This window comes from Onychomys torridus, chromosome 6 (assembly GCF_903995425.1).
Source record: "Onychomys torridus chromosome 6, mOncTor1.1, whole genome shotgun sequence".
NCBI classification, from domain to species: Eukaryota; Metazoa; Chordata; class Mammalia; order Rodentia; family Cricetidae; genus Onychomys; species Onychomys torridus.
The window spans coordinates 97,952,609-97,969,741 of NC_050448.1; the positions used below are offsets into that span (position 1 = coordinate 97,952,609).

The following is a 17,133-nucleotide window of genomic DNA, read 5'->3' on the forward strand; positions in this document are numbered from 1 at the left end:
CATTATTAGTGACTATAACAAAACCATTATTAACTACTGAATCCATTTAATATAACCTGTATTAACATATTACATTCCAATTAGCTGCTGAGACACACTTACAAAATAAAATGTATTCTTGCTCTCTGGGCTACTAATACCTTTAACATATGCTTAATAGCTTGATTTCACTATGTACAAGGTCACTTTATTTACCTTTATTTATTTTATTTTATTATTTTATGTGTATGTATGTTTGCCTGCATCAATGTTGGTACATACACCTCATTCCTGCCGACACCAGAAGAGGGCATGGGACCCTCTGGAATTGGAGTTCCAGACAGTTGTGAGCCACCATGTGAGTGCTAGGACTAGAACCTGGGTCCTCTGTAAGGACTGAGCCACCTCTCCATGCTTGCATTATTTACTTTTAAACGGGGAAACTCCCAGGAAAAGCCACGAGCAAATGTTAGTTAACTAAAACAAGAACCTCTTTGAATCTTTCCTCAGTGGCCTACACACTATGGGCATTCAACAGGGAGGATGACTAAAAGTGAAGCCCCTGTTTTAGGTGGCATTTGTTTTTTATCGGGTATAGATATATACTAGCAACGTCAATCAGTTAAATCTAAACTAAATAACAGAACATAAAAATTTCCTACATAAAGTTCTTTTAAGTTTACTAGTTAATGATCAATATAATTTGCTAGATTCATTCTAATTTGGGGTCCAGGGATTACACTATCATGAAACAGTACAAAGAAAACCTTCCAATTTATATTTCGAAAAATGTTCCTGAAAAGCGTGAAAATTACTTAAGGAAATAAAGAAATACATTTCAGTATAATGGGTTTTTTTTTTGAGGGGGGGGGGTAAAACTGGCCATTATCCATTTCCAAATATCAGTCTATCCCAAATACAACTTTGTTATCAAATGTTTTAACAACAGTATCAAGGCACTTGCATTTCTAACATCCCATTTCAACATTATAATCCATTCTTATGTAAGTGCACGAAACAAGCCCATTCTATTTATCAAGGACTTCAAAACAGCATGCAAGGCATTTAACAACCTCTCTTACTACCAAGGAACTTATAAAAGTCTCAACTACAAATGTCTAAAACAGTAACCTGCTTTCTAAATCTGCGTGCATAGTTTTCTATACAAGCACCCAATAATTTGGGTATTAGTTCTTCATAATGTAAATTCATCAATTTGTGTGAATAAACGTATATAGGAACACCTCAAACATTGAGGGATGGGGACACACACTCTCACACACTCACACACAAAACAGGTTACCTGTGATTCTGAACAAAGCACTGAGTCCATAATAAACTAACAAAACTTTTTTTCTTTATTAGACAAACCTAATAATTCTTATGATAAAGTAAACATTAAATTCGTATGATCTTTTAAAAAAGTCAATTTAAAAAGAAAAATATTTTTTCTAAATTTTACTTCTATATAACATGAACTTTTGCTCATCATGTAAATTTTAAAATTTTATTAAAAAATTTTAAATTCTCTTTAACATGACATGGATTCCATCCAGTAACATTTAAGAATTTGATGGGTTGATGACAGTTAACCACATAATTGTCAAATCTAGGACACCCGAAAGGTATTGGCATATGTTGGACTACGAATTATAAAAAGAAGAAAAACACACAAGTTGAAAATGCGGGAAGTGCTTTAACACTTGTTCTGAGTTAAACAAAACAATGCTCTGGGATGAAGTAATGTTGGCACAGTATAGAGATCAGCACACAGGGCTTACCATCTTCACCGACCACTGAATAGTTCAATGGAAAACAGAAAGAAATGGTAAATTATTCACATGAAATCATAATACAGAAGATGCAATAACCTATATTTTTTACAATATTAAAATAAATTATGTACACTTTACAATCCAAACAATTCTGCCAAAAAAAAAAAAAAAAAGGAAAGAAAGAAAGAAAGAAAAAAAGCTTTAAGCACACTTGGGAAAGCAAATCATTTGCACAAAAACAGAAAAAGGAAAGAAAGCATACACTGATAATGGGCAGATATTTTCTAATTTCACTAAACTCAAATGTGAATTGTCCTGCAACATCACATCTTCTCATTTGAAGAGAGTTTTATGATGGCATTTATTCCGATCATTCATTTTCAGAAACACTGATATTTGAAATGTGTTGAATCAAAAAGATCTAATGTCAGCCATTTCAAAGGAATCTATGAAAAGTTTAAAAACCAGAATGTCCTTCCCAATGCACTAAAGAAAGCATCATTTCCTTTAGTTTCATACTTCAAACACTATTTTGGGTTTAAATATATCAAAGTTTGGTAAAGGTAACATTCTTGAGGTGCTATTTTTTAAAATAAAAATAACAAATGATTTACCCTGTACCAAATTCTCTCTACATACTTAGTAGACACAAAGATATAGGTTAGGTTTTGCTTTGAAAATAAATTTTTTATTTTTAAGGTTTCATTCTGAAATCCATGTGCCTGAAAAACAGCACTAAATCCGTAACTTCAGTTTTAGCAAACTGAATAAAGATTATGCTTTCAGAAGATATGAACAGAGTCTGAAGAGATCAACTACAGGTGCTCTTATAGAATCAAAATATCATAAACCACTTTGACAACAGGATTCTGCAAATGGCACAAAATATATATCACACGAGTACACACACAAACGCGCGCACACACACACACACACACACACACACACACACACACACACATAGTGGCCTAGAATATGCATCTTACAAGTCTTCACACTTATCACATTTAGCAAGCTTTAGAATGTCTTCATTTTGGGGACCTGGAGATACATGTCAGTGGCAGGCTATTTGCCTCACATGTGCATGGGTTAAATCCCCAGTACCCCTCATAAAAAATGCATTTTCTCTGTTTTCTAAATCATAATGTTCTTTTAAGGAAAGGTAAAATAGATGTCAGATAAAATTTCACATAAAAATTTAAAGAAATTTAATAAATATCTAGTAAAAATATCTACCCCTTATCTCTGATGAGTTGGCCATGTATATTAATGATTATGACGAAAAGATGACATTTGCTATCCATTGTCTTTCTAAACTAAGCTTAACATTCTTTAGACTGTCAGTAAAGAAGAAAAATATCAATTTATTTTTCTATCAAAAAATTCAGTGAGAAAAATAGAAAGCTTTAAATTAAGGAAAATATTCACAGTATTCTTTGAACACCAACAAAATTATATATGAGAAGGAATAAACTAGTCAAGTGAGTTGCCACATCTTTTATACTAATTTTCACTACTCAGTGATATAATCACTTTCCTAATGTACATTTTAATCTTTTAGAGAAAACAGGATAATTATACTTGAAATATCAAATGTTTCTATTTTAGCTTATCTAGTTTAACTAACAAGCAGAAAGTAAATTTATAGTTCACTGAAAATTAAAGATCTCTGTAAATATAGTTTACATATTTACATAATCTGTTTTAAAATAGTACATGTTCAACACAAAAATACCAGAGCTTCATATAGAAATAGTTTATAAATTAGGAAATTTCATATAATCACTGCATCTTTAGGCATTATAGAATACAGGAGAACTAACATTAAGTAAAGGAACAAAAATAACTAGGTCTGTTTCATCTTGAAACAGATCAAAACCCTGGGAACTATATTCTGAATATATAAAAGCTTAAAAGAGTAACTCTAAACTCTTTAAGATTATAAAAACACAAATATGAACTGCTATTACAAGCTAGGAAAGTCTATTACTTTGAAAGTGGATGTCTATGAAAAAAAGTAGTTTAAGAATGTTAATATGTGTATTAAGCAGTCAAATTTGGGTCTATTTCCCAAACAGTCATTGAAACTTAGAGCTTGACGTCACAGAGGGCATTATAGATAGAACCTTATACCTTAGGTCAGAGCCAGTGGCACCACTGCCAAACTCAAAAACATCCCTCTGATGTAACATTTTTCAAATTGTTAATTATGAGACTGCATACATACACCAGTTTTTCTTTAAAAGTGAGTATATACACCTACATTGTAAACTTACTGGACTGAAATCCATGTAAAAATTAAAAGGTTTACTTTCCTCGTGGAATTCTTAAGTGGAAAGAAAACATCTGTCTCTAGTATTAATTTTGAAATATTACCTAGTAAAATTGGAAGACCAATCAAATTGATCAAATATAAAAATTTCTCAATCCCAAGATAAATGCTTCCCACCCTGCTCTGTCCTCTAATCCTCTAGTTGGGTTCATCTGTCCTAGTTTCTACCTTGCACACTGCCTTCTTCTTGGTTATTATGGTAACCAAGATATGAAGGAGATTTCAGTTTTCAAAAATTATAAAAATAATTTATGACTATTTAAATTAAAGCAACATATGAAAATAAAACGAATAATGAGCAAGCTAACAATTTTTAAGTGCTGCAGTTCTAAGATTCTAGCTGCTAATTATTCAATAAGAATGTCACACATTTAAGATTCTCCTCCAGGCTTTACAGTTCTAATTGCTTTAATTTTTTTCCATATAATTTAAATTTGCTTCATATAGCTATGAGAAGCAACTTAGGAATTCTACCTCATAACTATGGCAAAAGAAATTCCAAGTAAAATCTCTCAAGCAAGCATAAACAGCTTTCCAAACTGACAGCCAGGATGCTTGTCATCAAACACAGATTTGCCTGTGGGGACCTTTCTGAAGGTCATCAATCCCTCTATTACCCACACTCAGTTAGCTAAGTTGGGGGATGGAGCTGCAGTGGGAAGACACACAGGGATAACCTCTGCATTACTGCCATCAGCAGAGCTTCTCATACTGTCTTACTGGTTAGATAAAGAATGTGATCTTGCCCTAAACAAATACATGTTGTTCTTCAGATGGCTAAAATGCATTTTAATTTTGGGAAAAGTTACAGAAAGGAAAGAGCAAGCTATTACTGTTAATAATCAGATGGTAAATATGGTATCACATCTATGTCTTTCAAATGGCCAAAAATCTTATAAATTAACTTAAATTATCGCTATGTAATTGAGAGTGCTACTTAAAAAAAAATCAAACATAAAAAAAAAAATTAGGGGCAGGAGGGTATTTTAGTGATAGAGTAAGTGCTTCTTATACACACAGACCTAGGCTCAATCTTCAGAACCAAGAAAAAGAAAAATTAGCCTTACTAATATAATGGAGAACCACTATTCATTAGTAGTGTAACAGTCATTGCTAAAAGACGGCTTAATAATGCATCTGAATTTTACTAGTCTGTACATTTCCATTTGTAGAGTACTCTTAGGAATAGCAGATGTCTAACTAGTCAATTAAAAGAGAATGGAGGAAAAATCCTAGTAAAAGGGTTTTGTTGTTACTGTTCAAGAAAACAAATACCACATGAACATTACTAATAATACTTTTATAGGCTTTATAATTTAATAGATACCTTCTAATGTATTATTTGATGTGTAACACTTTGTATACACTTACTATCTTTTTTTTAACTTTTTTTTGCTTTTGGAGATGTCATTTCTCTGTACAGACAAGACTGGATTTAAACTCCATATGTAACCAAGATTAGTCTCAGAATCTACCCTCCCGCTCAGCCTTCTAGGGGCTGGAATTACAAAGGTGTGTTCCACTACCACGTTGACCTTTTAGTTTTTTATTAAGGTATTAGAAATTATATTTTAAGTGTCTAAAGTAAGTAGGGCAATTAAAATCAAGCTTGACATTTTACTGTCGACAAAACAAGACTATAAAATTGGTAGGTGAAGTCAGCATTAGTGACAAGTCATTACAAAAGCATCTTCAGTGACAAATTACTGAAAGTCTTAAAAATGTAAATACATTACAAGACAATGGTGGACATATGATTTCACATAAACAAAAAAAGCTAAAATATGATTGTACCCAGCACCCTCTTTATAATACCATTTTTTATGGTTGAACATTTCAAATGTTATAAAGAGGAGTTGTTTTTTACTTGAGGGCAGCTATACTTAATTCTGTGGTGACTTTGAACTATGTATTTATAGGAGAGAGCCTTATAATGAGGGTGGAGAGTATTGAAAAAGCCACACTACACACACAATTAGGCCATCATGCATTTCAACCCATTATTAAACTTACCCCTCTTTTGAGGCTTCTGAAAGAAGGAATTCTGGGCTTCCCTGTTTTTATTTCATTCATACAATAATGCACGGGCTCAATGGAGAATGTGAGAAACTGGGACCCATTAGGAGTACTGGATGTGAATAAACTAGTAGGGGTTAAGGGTGGGGACTGTGGCTAATATGGAAATAAAGAAAGGAATCAATAAGCCAAACGTGAATAGTTTTTTTCCTAAATGAAAATTCTATTTCTGGCAACATATTTTTCACAAAATACACTTCAAATAAAGTTTTCTATGAAAATAGAGTAAACATAGTTTTGCCAAAACTATCTTTTAAAAGTCAGTTACTTTTAAACAATATGATTTCATTTTTTACAAGCTGGATTAAAAATATAGAGTATACAAATTATGTTAGAGAGAACAATATAACCTAGATTAAAAGATCTCTGGATTCTAGCATATTAGCACCATAATGGATTCCTATAAGGGTTATATTTAACTTGTAGTTGTCAAGAGATAAAGGCAGCCGCTATAGTTAAAGTTATCACACAAAATCCTTCCAAAACTGTATCTAATTACCATAAATAGGCAAGCAGCTCCCATCATGCCCTACCTCTCCTCTCGGGCTGTCTCTGCTGGCATTCGTACCTCTCTAAGCTGCTCTAGCTACTCTGCTGTGACCAAAGCAGGTCTTACTGCTCACCTTCATGACTGGACAGTATTATTAAAAGCATAGGGAGAGCCCAAGTTCTCTACAAATGCGGTAAAGATACTTACAGACAGGAATATGAGTTTTCTATACCTTCATGTGCCAAGATCAACACACTGAATTAAGTTAAGTGTCCTTTAAGAGCACAGCATATCAGACTGAAGGACTACATGTCCCCTTATTAGTATGGCACAATCACTAAGTTGACACAAAGAAGAAATACTCTTCTACTCCATTTGCTCATGTGTTAAGCTAGGGTTAGCTTCCTAAAATTAACAGCACATCAAAATCTGGGGTTTGACAAGAAGTCAAGACTAAGTTTCTCTTAGTAACTAGAAGTTCTTAAAGCTGAAGTTAATCAAGAACATTGAGCCCTTCTCATTAAAATTGCACATGGATAATAAAAAGTTATAGTAGTGTGAACTATAACATCTAACTTGACATTTATTATTGGTGATTTTAATCATTCATTTCAACTAAGAATTTCCATTGTAATAGTAAGTAGTAATAGTAAAACATTGCCTTAGAATTCTGACAGAAACTATATGCAAAGGAATTTCAAAAACATGTAATTTAACTAGATATTAAACTTAGTTAATACTTCCACATTATTAATTGCTCAACATTAAGATACTGCTTTCTAAACAGTGAAAGATTAATTGAATCATTCAAGCTGAATGAAATTATTCTTCTATTAGTGGTAATTATTATCCACCCAACATCTTCACCTTAACTACGGACTAAGTAAGAGTCTGATCAGCACATGGGGACTCTGGGTTTTTACCTTTGGCTTCTTCCCAAAGAGCCACAGTTTGCCCTTGGCCTTCCCTACTGTGGACTTGGCATCCATCTTGCCACCCTCCTGTTTGGATGCACTGATGGTCCCATCAGAAATGGTTCTGTAAATATGCTGACTGTAATCTTCAAATGGAAAGTCTCCTGGAGGTTCAAAGCCAGATTTGAAGGAGTCTACTACCATTTGAGAATCCTATAAATAAGAAACATATTTTTCAATCATTTTATTTGACTACAGTACATTAGCTTTCAAACCTTTTTTTTTTTTCAAATGACGGCTTAAAGTAATAGCTCTACAGTAATCACCAAAGGTTTAAAGAATTTAACTTCTCCCCACTACAATAAGCATTCAATACATTGATCTCAATTTAAAAAAGTAAAAAACAAAAACAAAATAAACACACACACACACACACACACACACACACACACACTTTGGAACTATTGATGAAAGAAACTAAAAAGCTTTCCCTTTTTAAATTTAGGGCTTCAGTTAGTCACAGGTAGCTCTTCGCTAATACTGACTGAATGGCTTTCTATGAAGACTAGAGTACAGGGCACAGACCTGACACTCCTCCAAGACTATTCTTTTTTCTCACTATCCCCTTGGAAGGTCAGTGTCTGCCTGCCCATGCTTCTTAGTGACTCACTCAGCATTTACTCAGGAACAAGCAGATCTACACTATGCTACACTTTGGCTAAGCTGTGATGCTTCTAGATCTAGGTCCTCAGGAACAGGACTGTGCTGTGTCCTGGACTCCTGATGCCCTCTTCTTCCTCCTCCTCATGGTCACTATTCCACACACCTTTGTTTCTTGCTCAGCACAAGCAATAACACTTGCATTGAAGGTAACTCTGACAGTTCTGGATTGATCTAACCATTCTTGAAACTTTCATTAGATTAACACTATAAGTTAAACACAGTTCAAAGGTTATGCTCTTGGACTAAAAAATTAACTATAAAGCTGCAAAGTTCCTTTTAAAGAATCAGAATTTTAGAGTTCAACTCATTGTAGCAATCTAACTTATGTAAGGTTTCCTCATACAGAATATAATTAAGAACTAAGTATTCCTTAGGTTACTTCATTCCTAAGTAAAGACTGGGAAACCATTTCATTAACTTCAACTGCAGAACTACACTGCATTTATTAATTCAGAGAAAATGATATAGTACTTACTCTTCTTTCATCAACTGATTTTGCTGCAAGAATCATCCCTTCCAAACACTTTGAGATGATAGGAATGACTTTGCGTTCAGAGTCTGCAAATCCTCTGTAACATTCACTGAGTTTAATTGTCCTTCGTTCATCCATTTCTTGTAGTTGCTAATAATCCAGAATTCAAACAAGGAAGGGAAATTGAATTTTCTAGTCTGAAGGAGAATAATTAATGACCTCCCCAGATAGATTTCTTCCCTATTACTTTTATATAAACTTAATAATTCTTGCAATCTGAGGCCTGTTAAAAAATAAAAGGAACTAAAACAAAGCTTTTAATACTGACAGTCAAGAGCATCTAAAACATTCCTCAGCCAGCAACCAGGTCTCTGCGCTGCAGCTCTCCACCTTTTTCTCTTCAATTGGGGTACTTTTATGCTTTCAGGAAATGTTCCACTTGAAAACCAAATTCTAGCAATAATTACTTTTTACCGCAATTAGCCATAAGACCCAAGTCTGAGAAGTACTCATTAGCTGGTTCACAGGACTAGATGGATGAAGTATTCATAATTGATGGCACACACTTACTGCAGCCAGCAACTCAGAGTTGGCGACATGAAAGGAAAACAGTAAGTCACAGCACCAAGGCAGCGCAAACTCACTATGGGAAATAGGCCGAGGCAGGCAAGCAAATTCATCAAGTTAATCTTCTTGGCACATTTGCCCTCAGCCAGCACTGGTCTTTCTCCTCCCTTCTCAAACTCTACTTCACAGGGGTTTTTGTTGTTTCTAAGGTCTGGGGTTTATTCTGAAACCTATGTTTTGTTGTTGTTGTTTTGTTTTGTTTTTATAAAAAAAAATTACAAAATGGCAAGACTGCTCTAAGCAAGCTCTAAAGAGGCCTCCAAAAACAAAGGGTACTTTACTTCTAAGTTAAAGTTGCTGCAGAATATGAAGACTAGGTTAGTTAACACAATTCTGGAGAGGATTCACAGGTTTGCTGCTCTGAATTCCACAATCAGAATCTGCTACCCAACTCTAGTCCAACTCTTACTTAGTCTGCTTGCCTTACAAATGAAAGAAAGTCTCACTGGGTGACACTCTTTCTCCAGAATCTCTGCCCTCACTCAGCACTGTTTCCCTAACTTCCTCTCTTCTAATTTATCTTCTTTCTAGAAAAAGCAGCACCTTAGCCCTCATGAAAACTTCTAATTCATTATTTGCTACAGCTATCATTAAGTGATGGCGCATGGAGCTAATAAGCAAGCCCAAGGCCTTACAATACAACTAGATCCTAGCAGACCAGCAAAGCAGACAGACAGAAAAGGCAGGCCAATAAAAACATGTTAGAAGACTTAACTGCTGCCATGTACATTAATGTCATTGATCCTAGGGTGGTGTCAAAAAAAAAAAAAAAAAAAAAAAACCACAAAACGTTAAATCCCAGTTCTAGGTGAACAGATTACAATATCCAGCCTCAGTACGCAGTCAAAATACTTATTCCAACTGTGCTATAATTTATTTCAAAAAGTGTCATTGGCTTAGTGAGTTTTATATATAACATTAATAATATACAGAAAAGTCTGTGGCATAAAAATAGGGAAATCTACTTTATTACTAATCTTAGCAACTAGTGAATTTAGAAATATTTTTATTTCTAAGACTTAATATACTTGGGTTTTGTGACTGGAGCTGTATCAGAGTGGTAAAATGCTTTTTCTGAGATCATGTAATATCCTAGGTTTGATTTCAAACTGGAAAAGAAAAAAAAAAGGTGCAGGCCTTTACTCCCAGTCCTGGACAGGAAGGGGCAGGCCAGCCAGGGAGGATGCACAGGGAAACCTTGTCTCAAAAAAAAAAAAAACTCTTTGAACTCAACTCGACTGAACTTACCTTGTAAATCTGAGGGATTACCACATAAAAATGTTTGTGCTGCTCGCCATTGAAATTCTGCAACTGTGCAGCATATTCATTTTTATTCTCATCAGCCATGTGTGTACGAAGGTTCAACTGCTGTTTGGCCTGCAGGCAAAATTGGTCCAAATGATTACTAAGAACAAATTCATTAATTTTCCTGAAAATTATACCACAGCTAGATTTTGTCAGTAGATAGGCAACAGCTGAAGAAAATGCTTCCAGACCTTACATGGTTTTCTTATAACAATGACCCTGGTGTCCCTACTACAGTAGTCCTCCTCTTTTTATTAGCAAACTTTGTTACCTCTCTACTTACAAAATTCACACAGAAAATAATAAATGACATGATGTCTTGAAACAGTACATTTATAAACAGAAGAGAAGAAAAACAAATACCTCCAGGAATATTTTCAACTATTAAAAATAGTGAAATATTTCTTTACCCTATTAGAATATAAAACTAGTAGATATAGTAGATATAGTAGATATAAATAATGACTAAAATGTGTTTTCAATAATATAATATTCAACATGTTTCCATCTCTATAAAACACTATAGGCAATTATTTAAAACAGTTGTGCATTCAATTTCTTGCAGAAAATCAAAGGAATACTATCAACACTAATGAGAATATACATAAAACTGTTAGTTCTAACACACTGAGCATGAGCTAAAAAAATTTTCCTAGCTGGTCTAGAACAATAAGAAACAAAGTAAGAACTGGCCGCCAAATGCAACACTGCACACCAGTAGTTTCCTGTACACACAGGACTGAGGAGAGAGAGGATCACCAGATTCCATAGCAACTGGGACACAACACAGCAAGAGGAGAAGAGGAAACAGGGGAAGGGTGGAAAGGTGTAGGTAGAGGTAGGTGTGTGTGTGTGTGTGTGTGTGTGTGTGTGTGTGTGTGTGTCCCCGTCCCCCAAGGAACAAAACATTGAATATACAGGGCTATATATTACAACACACACTGGGGATATGCTTCACTATTTTTTTCTTTTCTTTTGCTAAGGATTGAAATTAAGGCCTTACCCTTGCTAGACGAGGCCCCTAGCACTGACCTTCATCCCCAATCCTATCCCCCCTCCCTCCCTGTTCTGATTATAGTTTCTACAGATGCAGTTATTTACTTAACACTAGTCTGTACCTACATCTTTTTAACTCAAACAAACTGACCAGGGAAGCAAAGTAGCCAAGATCTCAGATAAGCCCATGGAACCCTATTTAATCTATGGCTTATTAGAAGATTACTGCAAATAAGTACCATGTAAACGAAACACTACGAACCAAAGTATTTCTACAGGGAAAAAAAAAAAAATGAAGCAAAACTAAACCTGAAGTTCCAACCTGGAACCCTAAGTACACATTTATTTACACATCCCCTCTTCTCTATCTATCACAACCCACAGTGGGACAAAGATTCCAAATATCCTAGCCTTACGTCATCGTGACCTATTGGGAAACTCCCCCACCAGCTGTGAGTCCCATGAGCTATGGTGGGAGTTTCAGAGGGTATACAAAGGAATATGGGTACAAACTAAAACAGTTAAGTTTTCTAATAATAAAGACTTCAAATAATTGAACATTAAACCAGGAACACCAAAATTTGGAAAAAGTTAGACCAAGTTAAGTAGCAGATGCTAAGCTAATCTCTGTAGACAAAATAAAGATGTTAAGTGAAGAGTCTACCAAACAAGTAAGTAGCTTCAAATTCCTAGGACATAAATTTGAATAACCATTATTTGATGATGAATCAAAGGAGTGTTTAGAATGGATGTTAACCTTCAAGAAGTCTCCATGTAAAAAATAGTACCTGTAACAGTAACAGTAGTTGCTGTTATTCACAATACTATCAAGTAACACACTGATCAATTATAGAAATGGCGTAATGTTGTAAAGGAAATTATACTAGATGATCAAAATTAGGATATAAAAATTTTAATAGGATCAAAGCTAATAATGGATAAAGATGTCCATACAAATCTAAAATTCAGTATAAGTTATGAGAGACACATCCTCATATTAACACACATGTGAGAAGACAAGGATTCCAAATAATCATGAACTCTACAGGAGTCAGTTCAAACAACATGGTTGTCTGGATTCAGGTAGACTCGGGTCAGGTCAGATGAACAAGAACTTAGTGCTCAGACAAGGGAGGTAATCAAAATGAGAACTTATCTGACCAAACTAGGATTATATTTCAGAAAAGGACCTAAGTGGGATATTGAAACTTAAAGGAAAGTCAAACAAAAGTAACATGATAAAGATAATTCAAGCTATTTCCTATGTGGATCAGCTGAAGAAATCTGTTTATCTAGAAGTAGAAAATATCTAACAAGCTAAAATACCTACAAAATTATTAAGAAAAATGCATTTGACTTTTTCTACGTACCTCAAAAATATGAAACATAGATGCATAAAGCCTATATAAGGAAATATTAAAGCTGGGATTAGGGGGGGGGGGGGGGGGGGGGGGGGAGATGCGACCAACTGTGCTCTATCAAATGTCAAAGAAGTTAATAGCCATTACAAGGCAAAGCCTACCAACAAATTACACTACCGAACAGCCAGCTCAGAATCAGAGACAGGACATTCAAGAAGTGAATGTGTGCCAACTCAATGCCTGTCTCCTGCAAAGCTGCTGAAGAGGCCTACTCAGTCATACCCAGTCTGTATACTTGATGGATATATCTTAGTCTTTCGGTCCAATTTTGGAGTAGGGAAGAAACAATCCTAGTAGCCACTGTTTCTTCTGAGCATTTTGAATGCAGCTAAGATATAAGATTACCATCTTTCTTTCTCAGACAATACATACCATTTCAAGTAAGCAACATCTGCATGTTTTAGATAGATATAATACTGATACGAAAGGCATCCATGCATGTCATATTTGCATCTCCACATAGGATTGTTGACTGTATACAGTAACACACATCAGCAATAATCTACTTTTAGAAGCAGGTTTGAGTCTCTTACCTTCTCAACATCTGCCTTGGTTGCATTAGTGTCATTATCCAGTCTTTCATAACTCTGTTGTGCTTTCTCTGCTTCTTTACATTCTCTTTCAAATTTCTTCTTACTCTGTAAAGAAAATGAAAATAACTTATCTCATTTGAGTAGTAACTTAAATGCTACCAATATGTGTGATGTAAAGATGATCTGAACACTCTAAAGTTTGTCCTTTCTAAGTTGGAAAATTAAATGTATTGTTATAACTAATTTACATTGGTTATAGTATTTGTGTCTTAATTATCAAGTACTAGTTTTTGACAATGAAGAAAAATGGACATGATTAATACTCAATATATACCTAATTCTCTGTCCAAAAAAGGGGGGAAATTTTTATTATAAACAAATCTTCATTGGTTGGTTTTGCTGTTTACTTCCATTTTTTTCAGTAGGACTCCAACAACACAGTGACGATGTGGAAATGTTCCTTCAAAATGGTTTTATGTTGTTTCTGTCAGATGTGTCAGAAACACTATCGCACAGACACAAATGTCTCTGTTTTTGTGTTACATTTTTTCCTTTACTATGTAGCCCAAGGTGGCCTGGAACTCACTTGTGTAGTCCAACTTGCCCTTGAACATTTAATCCTCCTGCTCCAGTCTGCAGGGTGCTAGGATTATTGGCATGTGCCACCACACCCAACTTTAATTCAAACTACTATGGCTTTTAAAATGCTGCTTATGACTGCTCAGCAGTTTAATACTTGCAGCTCTGATAGAGGAGACTGACTTACAACCATCAGTAACTCCAGTTCTAGGGAACTGACACCTTTTTTTGGCCTCTGATGGCACTAGGCACACACAAACCGTACATAAATACATGCAGGCAAACACTCATACACATAAAAAATGAAAAATTTAAAGCTATTTATGACAGAAGCTTGAATATATAAATGTGCACACAAGTTTGATTTTCAATATACACTTGTTAATTCAACCCGAGTCTCCCCACGTTGTTTAAATCTCTCCACAGTAAACCCTAACATTAGGAACACTATCAATTTTCTTCTCTGTGTTCAGTTTCTCCTTTGGGTTTCTAGTCTGCTTAAGTTTGAACTCATACCAGCTATCCCAGTGCATAACTGTTTTCTTGGGGCTTCCTCTTCCTATATTCCCCAGGATATCTTGCACCTCTGTTACTTGGATCCGCCAGATTCACTATCATTCTGCTGGATCACATTTAGCAATAGCTTCCTAGGAAGTTGGTAAAATACCATTTTTGAAGCTGGAAATATTTTTATTGTTAGCACCCACCCCACCCCCTACCCTGCTACCACACTGAAGCTTTCTGAACCCATGCTACTGTGACAGCCCATGGCCTTTACCACTTTTAACTAAGTGACTGGCTGAATAGAGTTGGAAACAATTTCTTTCAGAAATTAACAATACTATTCTACTATTTTCCCTGGGCTTTGTTTTGGTTTGGTTTTTCAAGACAGAGTTTCTCTATGTTAACAGCTTTAGCTGTCCTGGAACTCACTTGTAGAGAGGGCTTGCCTCAATCTCACAGAGATCCTCCTGGCTCTGCCTCCCAACTGCTGGGATTAAAGGTATTTGCCACCATTAGCAGCACATTATTTTCTGTTTTCTATATAAGCAGACTGGGATATGCTCAATTCCATTCTTATTCCTGATTCATTTTAAAAGGCATGCTTATATTATTTGTTGCATCATTTTTGTTGCTGTGACTAAATGTGTTTCTTTTTCAGGAAATTCATGTCTTTACATTTGAAGACTTTTTTTCTGGACTTACTTATGCCTTTCTTTTATATCTAGAATGCTTATTATTTTGAAAAAGAAACCGCTGAATGAAATCTTATGTTTTCACAGTTTCAAACCTCTGTTCTTTTGCTTTACTTTCTGAAAGACAACTTCAATTTTATCTTTCTAGCTAATGGATTTTTCATTTCTCCTTCCATGAACTTCTTTTTGTTCTTTACATCCACTGTTTTAATGGTACCTGTCCTTATTTCCATGGATATAGTATTGAGTTTTTAAGCTTTTTACCTTTCATAGTTGCTGTTTCTCCTTATAATTAACATTATTATTTTTTGTTTGTATGTAGCCCTGTCTGTCCTGGAACTCACTCTGTAGACCAGGCTGGCCTCAAATTCAGAGAGATCTGCTTACCTCTGCCTCCCAGTGCTAGGATTAAAGGCGTGTACCACTGCCCCACACTGCTGTTTCTTCTAAGTTGCTTTTTTTTCTTGCTATATATTAGTGTGGTCTCTGTCTGGAGATCTTTGGCTATGCGCTTTATTTACTTGTTTGTTTGTTTGTTTGTTTAGTATACAATGCTCTGACTGCATGTATCCCCTGCATGCCAGAAGAGGACATGAGATCTCATTATGGATGGTTGTAAGCCACCATGTGGTTGCCAGGAATTAAACTCAGGGCCTTTGGGAAGAGCTTTAGTGCTCTTAACCTCTGAGCCATCTCTCCAGCCCATCTGTGCTCTTATTTTAAATGCCCATTAAAACTCTGAAGGTGGGGCTGGTTGAGCCTGGACTTTTCCTCTAGAATGAAACAGCCAGGTAGTTAGTTTCCTTGGAAAACCCCTCTGTGATTCCCCCTCACCCCAACCCCACTTCTCTTTGTCAGAATTCCCAGAGAAAGCCTCTTCTAAGTCCTTGTCTGGAAAATGCCTTGCTACCTGTGTTCTGAGAATTACCCAGAAAAAGAAAGCAGAAGACTTGAGTATTCTGTATTTACCCAATCCCACTGAAGAGCCCGTAGCTATGGGTTAATAATTTTGATACAAATTGAGGCTACTTACAAATAAGTGTCTTATATTAGGTATCTTAATTGTTAAAAAAGATGTTTCTTGAAACAGCCAAGTACAAAATAATGAGTACAAATGAATAAAAAGTATCCATAGAAAACCGCATCTACTCCCTAATCTTGCTCAGCAGAACCTACCTCTCAATACACAAAGGCTGTAAATAGCTGTGGCTTGCCGTCCCACTCTCCCCACAGGCTCATCAAAGGCACCTAGGAGGAAGTCTGCTGGGGTTTTCTAGCAGTTTATGTCCTTGATAAAAAAGGACAGTGAGAAAAGAAATGTTCCTTTCTCCTGCCTCTGGGAGCTGCTTAAATGAGGATATACTGCCTGGCTCAAGGCCTGGCCATAAGGCACAAATCTATAGAGTAAGAACCAACATAGTCTGTGTGGCAAAGTAAGCACACATACACGTAGCGCTGTGACATCACTCCACTACTGACCAGCTGTTCTGGAGCCTCCTGACTGGCCAGCCTAGCATCTGACGTTTATCTTCCTAAGTTCTGACCATTTCTCCCAGACCTCTTTCAGCACCTATTTTCTTCTGTCCTTGGTTTAAATGCTGTTGTTCACCCTGGGAGTAGTAACTGTCTTCCACCACTGTCTTCAACTGTTCCCAGTTCCCTATTTTCCTCAATCTCTTATAGCTCCTTTCAAGTATGACAAACACATTAGGAAT

General features: G+C 35.5%; 1 protein-coding gene across 5 annotated transcripts in view; it reads right to left on the reverse strand.

Moving 5' to 3' along the window:
• The window catches only part of Fnbp1l (formin binding protein 1 like), an 83,741-nt gene that overhangs the window by 10,672 nt on the left and 55,936 nt on the right, over positions 1–17,133 (reverse strand). For 3 of the 5 annotated variants that reach the window (XM_036189672.1, XM_036189671.1, XM_036189675.1), the window contains 6 exons: positions 13,644–13,748; positions 10,637–10,765; positions 8,765–8,911; positions 7,576–7,779; positions 6,100–6,258; positions 1,761–1,775 (listed from right to left, as the gene is read on the reverse strand). In XM_036189672.1, coding sequence (XP_036045565.1) covers positions 1,761–1,775; positions 6,100–6,258; positions 7,576–7,779; positions 8,765–8,911; positions 10,637–10,765; positions 13,644–13,748 — 759 coding nt within the window. The remainder of the gene's footprint in view (positions 1–1,760; positions 1,776–6,099; positions 6,259–7,575; positions 7,780–8,764; positions 8,912–10,636; positions 10,766–13,643; positions 13,749–17,133) is intronic. The other 2 variants (XM_036189674.1, XM_036189673.1) reach the window with 1 other exon arrangement.